Genomic DNA, 13,061 nt, shown 5'->3' with positions numbered 1-13,061 from the left:
AGGAGAGAGGGAAGAACAGACCAGCTTGAGTGACCAGCTTAAACGACAGAAGTCCTGGGTCCCCGTCTCATGCCTCTTTGTGGCCCTTGCTGCACACTGTACCTGTGGGGCCCCTGAATATATTTGCTGAAAGATGAAGATGAAGAAATGAAAGGATGAGCAAGCAGGGAAGTGGAGGCCAGGAGCTACGAGAGGAGGACGGGGGAGGCCATGAGGAATAACCACCCCAGCCACCCATCACCCCCTCTACTCCAGGGATACCAGAAGCCCCCCTGCCCACTCAGGGCTCTATCCTCACTGCAGGCCTCCTTGAAGTCCGTCTACTCCAGACTGTACCAGGCTAGTGGGACAGGCTGGTGGCATCCCCCTCAGACCCTCCTCACTGCCCCCGTCCCCAGAGTGATGCCATGTAGGAGACAGCAGGACCCAGGTCTGGGGCTTTGGGTGAAGACAGGGAGGGAAGGCTCCAGTCCATGCTGGTCTGCATGGGAAGGAGCCCCTGGTGCCTCTGTACCCACTGCCTCCCTCTTCCCAATACCTCCTAGAAACAGCAGCCCTCATACTGGGACAAGGAAACACATCCCTTGGCTCTCTCAGTAGCAAACTTCAGGGGGTCCCTGGGAGCAGAGTGCTTCTGATCAGGATGATGAAGGGATAGACACACACACGCAGGAGAGCCAGAAGCCCTCAGGACCCAGTATGTCTTATAGTTTCTAATATCTGAGAAACAGGACTAAAGGAACTTGCTCAATTTCCTGGAGTACCTAGGCCTCATGTGAAGCCCCCTAGTAACCAGAATGCTGCTTTCTTCAGCAGAAGGCTGGGATCAGCCCAGAAACACTCTCCAGGCCAGGGGTCCCTGAGAAGGGGCACGGGAGTCTCCCAGGAGGCCCTGGGTGGCAGCCGCTCCCTCCACCTCATTGTCTCTCCCTCCCCCTCATTGTCTCTCCCTCCCCTTCTTCACCACCTCTGCAAGCTGTGCAGAGGATTCCCAAAGACCAGGGAGGGAAGTAAATGCGCATTGAGGGGCTACTGTGTACAAAGCGCTTTACCCAGGTTAGATCACATAATCCTCCCACAATGCCTGTGGGGATAGTAACATCATTCTCACTTTGCAGGCAAGGACACTCAAGATTAAAGGGTCAGGGCCCCTGGAGAAACAGAAGGCCTCCTCAGATTAGGACATGTCCCGGGGTTTCACAAAAGGAATGCCTCAAAGGTATGGCCAGGGTGTGACACCCACAAGGACAGAGCAGCATCCGTGGGCTGCCACCACCCTTGGACCCAAAGCATCAGGGATGGGAGCAGTTCCCAGAACCCGGAAGGGGAAAGCCGAGGCAGACAGGGCAGTTTCCGAGGAGCTGTGGTCTCTGGTCGAGGGACAGGAGCTGCCCGAGGCGACCCCATAGCTCAGAAGCTGGCGGAGTAAGTGCTCCAGCTTCCTTGCCTCTCCTCACCCAGCTCCAGCCAGAGCTCCCCAGTGAGGTCAAGAACAGCACATCGCACGTGGGGATGCAGAAGCCCCCTGCACGGGGCCTGAGTTCACGCATACAAGGACACACAGCTAGTGTGTGTGCTATGGGTTCACAACCATCCCTGACACACCACAACATGTGTCACCAAGCTGTCTTATAGAGGGATGGCCCACTGGGCAAGAGAGACCCAGAGCACACCTGGCCACGGGCTCCCCCGGGACCACAGACCTGTCTGCTCTTCGTGGGCTGTAGCTCTGAACTGGGTTAATAGCCCCATCTCCTGCAACCTGGAGAGGGCAGTGACCCTTCCAGAGGCCCCAGCCAGCCCCTCCCAGGAAATCCATTCCCACCTTTGGGCAGCGGCCCAGCAGCCCTCAGCTGCACCAAGTGAACCGGGGAGATCTGACGGATGAGAAGGTAGATGAGGGGTTCCCCCAGGGGGATCACTTCATTTTAGGGGGGAGAAACACAGAAATGGGGAGGCTGGGGGTGAACGCAGGGAGGGACTGGGCTGCGGGTGTCAGCAGCCACCAGGAGCATGTGTAACTCATTACCCCCAGGTCCTGTTTGCGGCCACGGATGACGCCACAAGTGGAGGAGGCTGAGGCCGCAGAGGCAAGTGGGACTGCAGTATTTTTCTGACATTAACACCTCTCTCTGGCCTTCGGAAAGTGCTGCAGAGGAGCCAGGCCCAGCCAGCCCCCACCCACTCCCAGCTCGGCCTCGTCCTCCACCTCCTGGTGCCAGACTGGGAGAGGCCCCGGCTGCATATTGGGGAAACCAAGGTGGGAAGTGGGAAGGTGCGGGGGGGAGAAGAGGGTGGCCAGACACCGGCCCCTGGGGGTTCTGTTCAGAGGGTGGTGTGAGTGAGCATCCATCAGACGCTGTCAGCGGCAGCCTGGCTCCAAAACCTTCCAGGTCCTATTTGGACTTGGCCCTTCCAAGTAGTTCCGGCCCCACAGGATGACCCTCGGCCACTGCCAGGCTCCACGAGGTGAGGAGGACGGGGCCTCCCATCAACAGCACCCTGAGGAGGACAGTGATGACCAAGACACAAGGGAGGGGGCAGATTCCAGAGGTGGCCCTGACCAGGCCTGCAGGGGGGGGGCCACAAAGGCATCAGAGAGCAAGGGGTGTCTGGGGGGCCTTGAAGGGTGCAGAGACAGAATGACCTGGAGGAGCAAGGTGGCTGCTCAGGGAGGGGACAGAGGAGCCAAGGCACCCGACAGTCCCTTCTCTTCCTATCTCACCTGGCAAGTGAAGAAAGGGAAAGGATAAAAGCAGGGAGGGCAGAGAGGTGAGGAGGGGCAAGAAGGAAAGCGAAAAAGCTGCAGGTCCCAGGCAGAAGTGGAATGTTGCCTTCAGGCACTGCTCCTTTCCTCTGCACTAAGAAGCTCCCTGGGCGTCCAGCCCCACCCAGCCCATACTCCAAGGGTGTCCCCTCACCTCCTCTCTTCCTCCCCGGCCTCTGGTGGTGGCTGCAGGGAGCGCCTTTTATCTCTGGACCAACCACCTGCCCAAGCCCGTGAAAGAGGGACTAGCACCTCCACCTCCAGGAAGTGCCGCCTTGTCCAATGGGTGGGCCACCTGTCACCTGCCATTTCTTGCCCCTGTTTCTCTGGTGGGTAGGAGGAGGGCATGCGTGGGTAAACCAGGTGAAGACTGGTGCCTGAACAGGGGCACTCACACTTGCCAGCTGGGTGAGTGTCTGTTGGGGGTGCCAGCAGCCACATAGTGAACTGAGCTTTTCCAGGTTTAAGGCAGATCTGGCACTTGTATTCCTACGTGCCTCCTTGTCTATTTCCCAACTGGTTCCAAATCCAGAGGTGAGGGGAGTCACTCCTTAGCACCCTCAGCCCAACCCCGTGGAATCCCCATCCTGGGAAGGAGCCTGCATCCCAGGTACAGAGACTCAGAGTCGGGTTCCAGCTCCACCACTGATGACTTAAGTGGACTGAGCACATCATTTACCAACAATCACAAAGACTTCCAGGACACCTGCCACCTACAAGGTCCCAAGAGAATTCCAAGAGGAGCAAAACACCATCCTGACCTTGAGGGTCTCAGTGACGATGAGACCTGCACTCCACAGCACACAGGCCACAGGAGCAGGGCAGCTCATCACATGCAGCAGGAACGGCGGGGAGCCTGCCGGGACCAGACCAGGCTCAGCAGGTCCCACTGGCAGGGAAGGCTGTGTCTTACATTCATGTCGGGGATGGACATTTGTGACTTTGTCTCCCCTGATCCCGCTAACCCCATGAGCAGCTCCAACCAGAAGTGCCGTCCCTCCTCCGCTCCTCCCACCACTTGCCCTCCATTGAAGGAGGAAGTCCCATAAGGGACTTGGAGCTTATCCTGGGCCTCACACTTCACCGTCTTCATTTACTAAATAAAGGCTGAAGGGCAGTCCTACTGATTTCAGGGGTGCTGGCTCTCCCTTCTTTTCCCATCTCTTCCCACCCACTCCCTCCTCTCTGCCCAGCCCCATCCTTTCCTCTTCCTCTCCCATTTCACTCTGCAAAGATGAGGATCAAAGAAACAGCAAAGCCCTTCAGAAACAGATCAAACCTGGCTTGAATTTCCCCAAGTCAGCTCATTCTTTTCCTCTCAGAAATGGAAAGAAAATGGGGAAAAATCAAATTGAAAGCAAACAACTCTGACGTCACTGGCTTCATCTCAACACTCTACTCTGCCTGGGTTCCAGTCCCCAACCTGGCAGCCAGGAATGAAGACAGACCCAGAGAAGTCGGCAACCAGGTGTAGAAGGTGAATGCTTTGCCACATTTAGAATTCAAGGATCCCTCTCTTCATCCATCCATCCATCCATCCATTCATCCACCCATCCATCCATTCATTCATCCATCCATTCACTCATCCACCCATTCATCCATCCATCCATCAATTCATCTATTCATCCATCCATCCACTCATTCATCCATTCATCTATTCATCCATCCATTCATCCATCCATCCATTCATCTATCCATCCATCCATTCATTCAAAAAATACCTAGTGAGCACCTACTGCATGCTGGGCTTGGGAGACATCAATAAACAAAACGGAGATGCCTGCTATGGTCCAGCCTATATTCTTGCCATGGGGAACGGATAATGAATGATACATGTAAATGAGACTACAGTGTCAGGAGGAAGTCAGACCACGGAAGAAAGGAAAAAAAGTCAGGAAAAGGGGAATGGAAACTCAGGCCTCAGAGAAGGTGGGAGCTGAGCAAAGTCCTGGGGGAGGGGAAGCATGAACTAAACGGGACCGGGCAGTGATGCACGCTGCGGGATGTCAGGGGAGCACCCTTCTAAGGGCAGAAGCCTCAGGTGAGTGAGCCAGAGGTTCCCTGCCAAAGCTGGGGCAGCACAGAGGGGAGAGGCACGGGACCTCCTGGGTACATCGTCAGCACCCAAGTTTTCACTCCCGCTGAAGTAGAGCCACAGCCATGCTTTGCCCAGCATAGAGTCATATTCTGACTTGGGGTTGAAAAGAGCCACACCCCTAATGCAATGGCCAGGTCTGATTTGACACACAGAATTTTAGAACCAGATAGGACCTCAGAGATACCCACCTACATCCCCAATTGGCAGATGGTACATGGAGGCCCACAGAGGGTCACATGCCCAGGAGGGGAAGGTCAGCTTGGATTCCACACCTCTCAACCTCTGCTGTCTGCTCTGCCCTGGGACCTGGCATCAGGGAACCCTGGGACAGGACATAGCTACTGTGGCTCTCAAAGTGCCCTCTGACGGAGCTCCCACAGCAGAGGGGCCCAGAAGGTGCAGTGGCCAGGACTGCTGTTCCTTTTCAGTTCTCTGGTCCAAATGAGATTTAAAAAAAAAAAATCTGGGGTTCTGAAAAAGGGAGAGTAAGATGAGGTACTGGGAGGAGGGTATGGTGGTCCCAGGGATATCCCACCACTCCCACCCCTGTGGCCCCCCAGGCTGGCCCTGATGGTCCTCTCTAATCACCCCACTGTGCTGTACCCAGTCCTTCCAGCCAAACCAAGTCTCTTTGCTGATGTGCCAGTGGATACGGACACCACCTTCCCCTTTGCTGATAGAGTGATGGGGGCTCTGCGTGGGGCCAGCACCCCAGACCTTCTCCTCTACCTGAGTGGCATGAGCATTCCAGAAAGCCTGACACAGCTTGGTGTCACACAGCTAGGAATACCTTCCCCACCTCTCCTCTTAGACAATCTTATTCAGTCTTCAGCCCTTTTCCAGAAAGCCCTCTGCCAGCTTGACTTCATTATTCACACACATTTTGGCCTACTTCATATTTGAGGTAACTGTTCCCGTGCCAGCCCCTTCTACTGGGATCATAAGCCCTCTGAGGGCAAATACTGGTTTGTCTTTGGAGCACGGCTGGCTGCCCACCCTGGCCTGATGCACCGTGGATCCTCAGAATACGCTTGTTGATTGGAATCCGGAGGAAGAGCCACCCTGGTGGAAGATCCTAGGGTGGGGTGAGCAGCTGCATGGGTCAGAAGCCCGGATCTCCTGTCTCCTCCGCCTGCAGAGACCCTCCCCACTCTCTGCCTCTCTGAGCCACTTTGGTTCTTTCCCTACACTCAGCACCGGGTGGGAGGAATGCAGGATTGGCGGAAGAGAGGAGTGGAGTCATCGCTCTTGATTAATTTCAAGAGGCAGTTGGCAGAGTGGAGCAAAACGAGAGAGAGAAAAGGCCTCTCCTCGGTGGGAACTCTTTGAAGGCTCTTTGGTAAGTTTCATTCTATTTCTCTTTGACATAGGGATGAGTTCTCCTCTCCTGGCACGCGCTGCAGTGAGGACTGTACTTGTTCATGCATCAAGGGTTTATCAGGCACCGGCTGGGTGCACAGGAGCCAGGCTGGTGGAAAAGCGTGCTGGGCTCCTCCAAAAGAAAGTGCGTCACTGGGATCTCCAGGATTTTGGCAAGTAAGCAGCCCCTGAGATGCAGGGCCTTCTGGGTCACTGGTGTGGGGTCCCCTTTCTGTGGCAAGCCCAGGGTCTTGCACCCAGGGGCAGGATGAGCACCTTGGAGGGTCGTGTTTGCCCCTCACAAATGCTTCAGAAAGTGGGTGGGAGGCCCCTCTCCTCACCTGAGAGGGTCTGTGTGACTGGCTCAGAGTCCTTGCCTGACCACAGTCTCTCTCTCAGAGTGAGGAGGCTGGTGCTGGACGCCCTAGGACTGATGAGCTGTGCGATCTGTCCATCTGTTAAATGAGTACTCATCTTGCTGACAGGTTTGTTGAAATTAATGAGAAAACTCGTTGGAAAAGACCTTGGAAAGCATCAAGTTCAATAGATGCACTATTAAATGGGGAGGTCGCCAGCACTCAAAGGCAATGTCAAGGTTGCGTGTGGAGTAGGGTTCCTTCTCCACCCCCAGGCCAGATCTGGTGCCCCAGGACTGAGCCAGCTGCACTCACCGTCCTCACACAGGTTCAGTTTGGACAGGCTCCTGCCATCAAAGGAATCCTCGCAGATGGAGCTGGCGTCGCAGTCGCTGACGGTGTGCAGGTACATGGCTTTGTTCTCCATCGCACCCTGCAACAGCTGCAGAGATGGCAAGAGGGGAGGAGAGGGAGGACGGAAGCAGGGAGAGAGACAGAGAATCAGCTGTAGGTGGAAACAGAAACAAATGGATAGAACAAGGCGCCCACCCCTGGTTCTGAGCCTGAACGCCGGGACCCAGGTGCCATCTTCCAGGTCCTTGGGACCCCAATGCCCCCACCCCCAGCTTCCTCAGAGCTTCGGAAGACCAAGACCTTTGGACCTTTCTGATGGTGGGATGTATCCCTTCCTTTCAACAACTCTCAGTGGGGCTGGAGTCCTGAGCTGGGGCCACAGTGGGTCACACTGCGCGAGCCAGGAGGAAGTAACTCTGCTGAACCAAAAGGTGACCTGCGAGCAGGTTCTGAGCCCTTGAAAGCTCTGGGCATGCCAGAGAGACTTGCTCTGTTCTGTGTTGGAAATGAAGGAAGGAAACTATACACAAAGGCACCTTTCAGAGGGGTACAGAGAACACCTGCAAACACAGCTGCAAAGACCAAGACTGCTCTCAAATCCAATGACACTGGCATGTCAGAAGGAGCACAGCTCAGTGGGACCACAGCAGGGATCCGTCTACTGCGGTGGGGCCGGAAGAGCAGGTAGCCTCTGCGGGGACCCCCACACTAAGCATCTGGGCAGCTTTTGGCCAGGGAAGGGATCCTGTCTGTGTGGCCCCCTGAGCTGACTCACTGGGTCTCTGGGTCTACACCACAGTGTTCCAGGAACATATATTTGACTTAGGAGAATCCTACGCTCTTTGAAAGGAAACAGCCTGTTTACACAACGTGTACAACACGATCCATTTTGGAAGAGATGCACATGTAAGGTGCGTGTGGCTGTCAGACGCTGTGATGGCTCCGGGTGAGAAACGTATTACCAGACCGTGGCTGGAAGGGATTGTGGGATTTCATATTTCTTTTTGCTTTCAGATTGTCTGGGTTTTCGAAGATGCATTTGCATTCCTTATGTAATGAGAAGAATCTGTTTTTTTAAGTCAAATTATGAAGTATTTACATCAATTACTTGATATTGTTTTTGTCACAAACATGCTCAGTGACTTTATAAATTATTCTCTACTTTCATCAAGGTTCCAGCCATAAGTTTATCTAGACCTTTGTTTCTGATGCTCTTTAGCTATCTGGACATTTAACCAAAAAACAGCCATTGTTTATTTAAATAATAAACCCTTTGGAAGATAAAAGTCCCATGAGGATGGGTCCCAGGCCATCCTCAGATGAAATGGAGCAAACTCAACCCTTAAACCCAGAGGAGCCTGGGAGGAGAGGATGCAGGGGCTGGCAGGTGGCAGTGGGGGGACAATGCCTGTTGATTGAGAGATCAGTCAATCAGTTCCTCTTCAGAGGGAGGGTGGGCAAGGAGGCGTGGCAACTTTCAAAAATAGACATAATGAGGGAAGGAGGCTGGTGGGGTTGCTGCGCAGCAGAGCAGAACATGAACCCCTGATTTTCTTTCTTTCTCTTTCTTTCTTTCTTCCTTCCTTCCTTTCTTTCTTTCTTTCTTTCTTTCTTTCTTTCTCTTTCTTTTTCTTTCTTTCTTTCGTTTCTTTCTTTGTTTCTTTTTCTTTCTTTCTTTTTCTTTCTTCTTTCTTTCTTTCTCTTTCTTTTTCTTTCTTTTTCAGACAGGGTCTCACTCTGTCACCCAAGCTGGATGGCAGTGGTGCAATCTCAGCTCACTGCAACCTCCACCTCCCGGTTTCAAGTGATCCTCCCAACTCAGCCTCCAGAGAGTAGCTGGGATTACAGGCACATACCACCACATCCTGCTAATTTTTTGCAGAGATGGGTTTTTATCATGTTGCCCAGGCTTGTCTGAAACTCCTAGACTAAAGTGATCTACTGGCCTCGGCCTCCCAAAGTGCTGGAATTACAGGTCTGAGCCACTGTGCCCGGCTGAACCCCCTATTGTCATGACTTGAGTTTGGTCTCCAGACACCTCTGATATTAGGGCTGAGAGGAGACCAGAACTGACCAGTCACTGTATACAGGTCCTTCCAATGACCCAGGATGGCTGGAGGCCTCTGCTCTTAGCTCTTCTCTACATTCCCCACAACAGGCATGCACACTCACAGCCATGGGGCTCCCAGTCTCTGCGGACCTCTCCACCAGGCTGTGGGAGGGATGGAACAGGGGGTGGTCCACGGCTCTGCCAGGATCTCTCCTCCCTGCTCCAGACACCACCCACTCTGGCTTCCCCTTGCTGCAGTGGTGTCCAGTTCCGGCCCTCCACCCAAGTCCTCCACCCAGGGGAGGCCTCTAGGTGGGGCTCCAGGCAGCTCCAGCACTGCTCTGCTGCAAGGGACCCTCCCTCATTTCATGAGCACTGTGTACGGCACCCCTCCCCCTGGCTTCGCTCCTGGGGAGCTGTGGAGCAGGAGGTCCATGTCTCTTCTGCCTGCAATAACCCTCCCTCTGCCAAAGGCAACAGCCGCTGCTGCCCAGAGGCCACACAGAGCTGGACAGGGAGCTGCCACCGTGCTGAGCCTAGGCAGTGAGGTGAGAGGCCCCACTGCCATTTCCACCTTCCTCCTCTTCTCATCAGCTCCTGGGATGGGGCTGGGATTCACACTTGTTAGCCAGAATGTGTCTGAAGGGCTGCCATCTCCTTCCTCCTCCCCACATTTCAGCCTCAGAGCAGAAGCCCAGGGAAGCTGCTGGGGAGAGGGGCTGGGGCCGAGCGGGGCCAGATGTGAGTGCACAGGGCTTGGAAAAGCTCAGCCAACTCTGCTCACGTTTGTTACTTGGAATGAAACCTACGCATGTTGGGTCTGCCCAGGTTTTCTTGAGAGCTGTTTTTCTTTCTTGGGGAAGGGGCAGGTTTTGGGATGCTCAGATCATGGGTCTGACTGCCTTTGGACCAAGTCTGTGCTCTAGAAGATGAAACTGATGGCAAGTGCGGGGATGGCAGGGCAATCCCTGGCACCTGCACGTGCCCCACGGGATACAGGCCATTTGCCACCTGGGATGCTCCTCCCAGGAGCACTGTGATGGGGGCAGGCTGGTGGCATTTGCATTCCATCACAACCATTTTAAAGATAAGCCAACCCAGACCAAAGAGGCAAGAAGGAATGGCTATCAGAGCAGGAAGAGGCCCCGGGCACGGGTTTCCCACCAGGGCACTGGCTCAGCTGCAGGCTTGCTTTGTCTGGGAATTGCATGTCAACGCCTTTTGGTGGCCACTTTCTGGGTCTCAGATCAGGCAGGGAAGAGAATCCCACCTCAGAGAGCCAGTCAGTATACCCCAGCAGGTGGGGCTCCTGGGACTGAGGCAGGGCTCTGAGAGCTTGGAGCACATGGGCAAGATGTGGAAGCCACATCTTGCTGACCTGTAGGTGAAGCCCAAAGAACCTGGACCTCAACTTGCAAGTGAAAGAAGAAGTCTTGCTCTAATGGGGGTGGGTGGGGGAACGGCCTCGCCACGAACCTCTTGGCAGTCATGATTTACTTCCAGGCAATTAGAAGGGCAGGTTCAGGGCCAGGGATCTGCCTCTGGATTCTGCATTTTTGAGCTGGAAAAGCCCTCAGCCCTCCGTGTCCTGCAGCCCTGGCTCTCTGCAGGAATGCAGGGAGCACAGACGCCAAGGGCTCCCAGCCTACCTCCTCTGCTTACTGGTTTCTTGGGGAACTTGGCTCAGTCAGCTGACCTCATTCGGCCTCAGGTGCATCACCTCTAAGATGGGAAGGTCGGTATCTGCTGGTGACTCAGTGTCACTGTGAGCCTCCCGTGAGATAATACACGTGGCAGGGCCTTACAAAGAAGGTCACTCAGGGGAGCTGGTGGCAAAGCCTGATGAGAATAAGCACCCCCCAGCGTCTTCTGACCCTGCCAGGCAGCCAGGTAGGGAGGTGTCCAGGTTCCCAGGTCCTCCTTCCTACCTAACCAGGCCCAGAAACAAAGCTCTTTGAAGTTCCCTTTGCAAAAGGCAATTGCAAATGCTCTCTAGGGCTGAAATCTGGACCCTGGCTCTCCAATCCTTCTCTGGACATCAGAAGGACTCAATCAATTCTTCCTCTGAGTAGGTGGCACGAGCCTCACTTGCGGCTCCCAAGTCAGTTTCTCTGGGTACCAGCACCTTACTCTGCAGGGCTTACGGCTTTTCTTCGGATTGCCTCACTTGAAACTCCTCAACACCAAGGGAAAAATCACACTGAGTGTGGCCCCTCTCCAGAGAGAGAATCGCTAAGGAGCTTTTAAATGTTGTCCTCCTTTAACTGGGCTTAGTTATGCAAAATCATAACCTAAAGCTGGACAGGGACAGATGCTTTAGAAATAACCTCTCCTGGCATATACCCACTTCTGGCACATGCCCATGCACACACATGCACACACCCACACATGCACACGTACACACATGCACAGGCACACGCACACACTCACACACATCCACCTACCCACACATGCACACACATACACATGCACATGCACAGGCACACACCCACACATGACACGTACACACATGCATATGCACATGCACACACACACACACATACCCACACATGCACACGCACATGCACACACCCACACATGCACATGTACACACATGCACACACACATACAGGTAGACACATGCACACACCCACACGTACACATGTACACACATGCACATGCACGCACACACACATGCACACGTACACACATGCACATGCACACATGCACACACACATACAGGTAGACACATGCACACACCCACACGTACACATGTACACACATGCACATGCACGCACACACACATGCACACGTACACACATGCACATGCACACATGCACACACACATACAGGTAGACACATGCACACACCCACACGTACGCATGTACACACATGCACATGCACACACACTTGCACACACACGAACCCTTGGAGAGGCGCCGTCACCTGAGCTATCTGCACCCTGAGTAGGCTCTTGGGCTGTGACATGAGTCAGGTTGGGTTGCCACCAAGTCAATAGCTTCCCTCTGGCACCCCAAGTGCAGGCTCACACTCTCCAGCCCAAACAGCTGGACGAGGGCCCAGTGGATATCTGTGGGCCCAGACAGCGGGGACCTTCCCACCTGGAGCAGGCACCTCCAGGCTCTGAGTCCTAAAGCTTCCCAAACTCTGTTCTCCACTCCATTTAGCTCATTCCACTCTCCTCCAGCTGCCTTTGAGACAGCATGCCCGGGAGATGGGACAAAGTTAGTACCAAGACTCACCTGAGTGCTCCTGGCTGAGGCTGTGGAGCCTTGTCCCCTCAGATCCCGGCATTCGCCATGGTGGCCGGAGAGCTGGCTGCCACCACGCTGAGACCCAGGCCGCCCCTCCGACCGCGTCCCCACAGCCAGCCAAATCCAGATGGAGTCATAGAAAGGGGCTGCAGGGCTGCCCAGGGACGAGTCTCAGAGCAGGACCACAGGGGCCACTTCTGCAGGAGGACCAGGTCAAGATGCAACCTGTGGCGGAGTGGGGGTCTGCGCCTGGGGGACCCCGAATGCGGGGTCTGCGCCTGGGAGTCCCTGTCCTTAGTGCCTGGCCCTGGGCAGCTATCAGAAGATGTTGTGGGGAGGCAGCGGCAAGCTCCTCCAGGTGCTGCCTGAGATGCGAACTGCAGCTGCTCTCGCCGCCAGTCCGTATAAAACAAAGTTCTTGGAGCAGTTGCGGAGGCTTCCGCAGTGGGGTCTGGAATACGGCCCCCCTCCTGCGGCCAATCATGGCATTACAGCCCCATGTGGGAACGCCCACTCGCCCCAGAGCCGCGCGGTCGGCCTTGGCCTTCGGACTCCAAGGCCTGTTCTAAAGGCCCTGCTCAAAATACTTTTTGGAAAGTTTCTGGGGGAGTGGCGGCTAGACCTGGCTATGAGCCACGCAAGAACACCAGTCTTGTACATTTATTTATAGGACAGAATTGGCATGGCTCAATTCATTCACCAAACTTGGCACAGAGTTCTTTTAGTATTTTCCCGGAGTCACAGTCATCCCCAAAGGACACGATTGGCCACACAATGGGTAGTCGGAAAAATGCCCCAGGGGGTTCCACGGAACTCAGCAGCA

General features: G+C 54.7%; 1 protein-coding gene across 2 annotated transcripts in view; it reads right to left on the bottom strand.

The window, feature by feature from the left end:
* Positions 1-12,649, bottom strand: part of SCARA5 (scavenger receptor class A member 5) — a 120,281-nt gene extending 107,632 nt beyond the window's left edge. For both annotated transcript variants that reach the window (XM_002756806.5, XM_035269909.3), the window contains exons 1-2: positions 12,227-12,649; positions 6,896-7,022 (exon numbers count right to left, since the gene is read on the bottom strand). In XM_002756806.5, coding sequence (XP_002756852.1) covers positions 6,896-7,007 — 112 coding nt within the window. In that variant the 5' untranslated portion in view covers positions 7,008-7,022; positions 12,227-12,649. The remainder of the gene's footprint in view (positions 1-6,895; positions 7,023-12,226) is intronic.
* Between the last annotated feature and the right edge of the window lie 412 nt (positions 12,650-13,061).

The sequence above is a fragment of the Callithrix jacchus genome, chromosome 13 (genome assembly GCF_049354715.1).
Source record: "Callithrix jacchus isolate 240 chromosome 13, calJac240_pri, whole genome shotgun sequence".
Classification (NCBI taxonomy): Eukaryota; Metazoa; Chordata; class Mammalia; order Primates; family Cebidae; genus Callithrix; species Callithrix jacchus.
The sequence above is the reverse complement of the archived record's forward strand: the minus strand, read 5'-3'. Positions and strand labels throughout refer to the sequence as shown.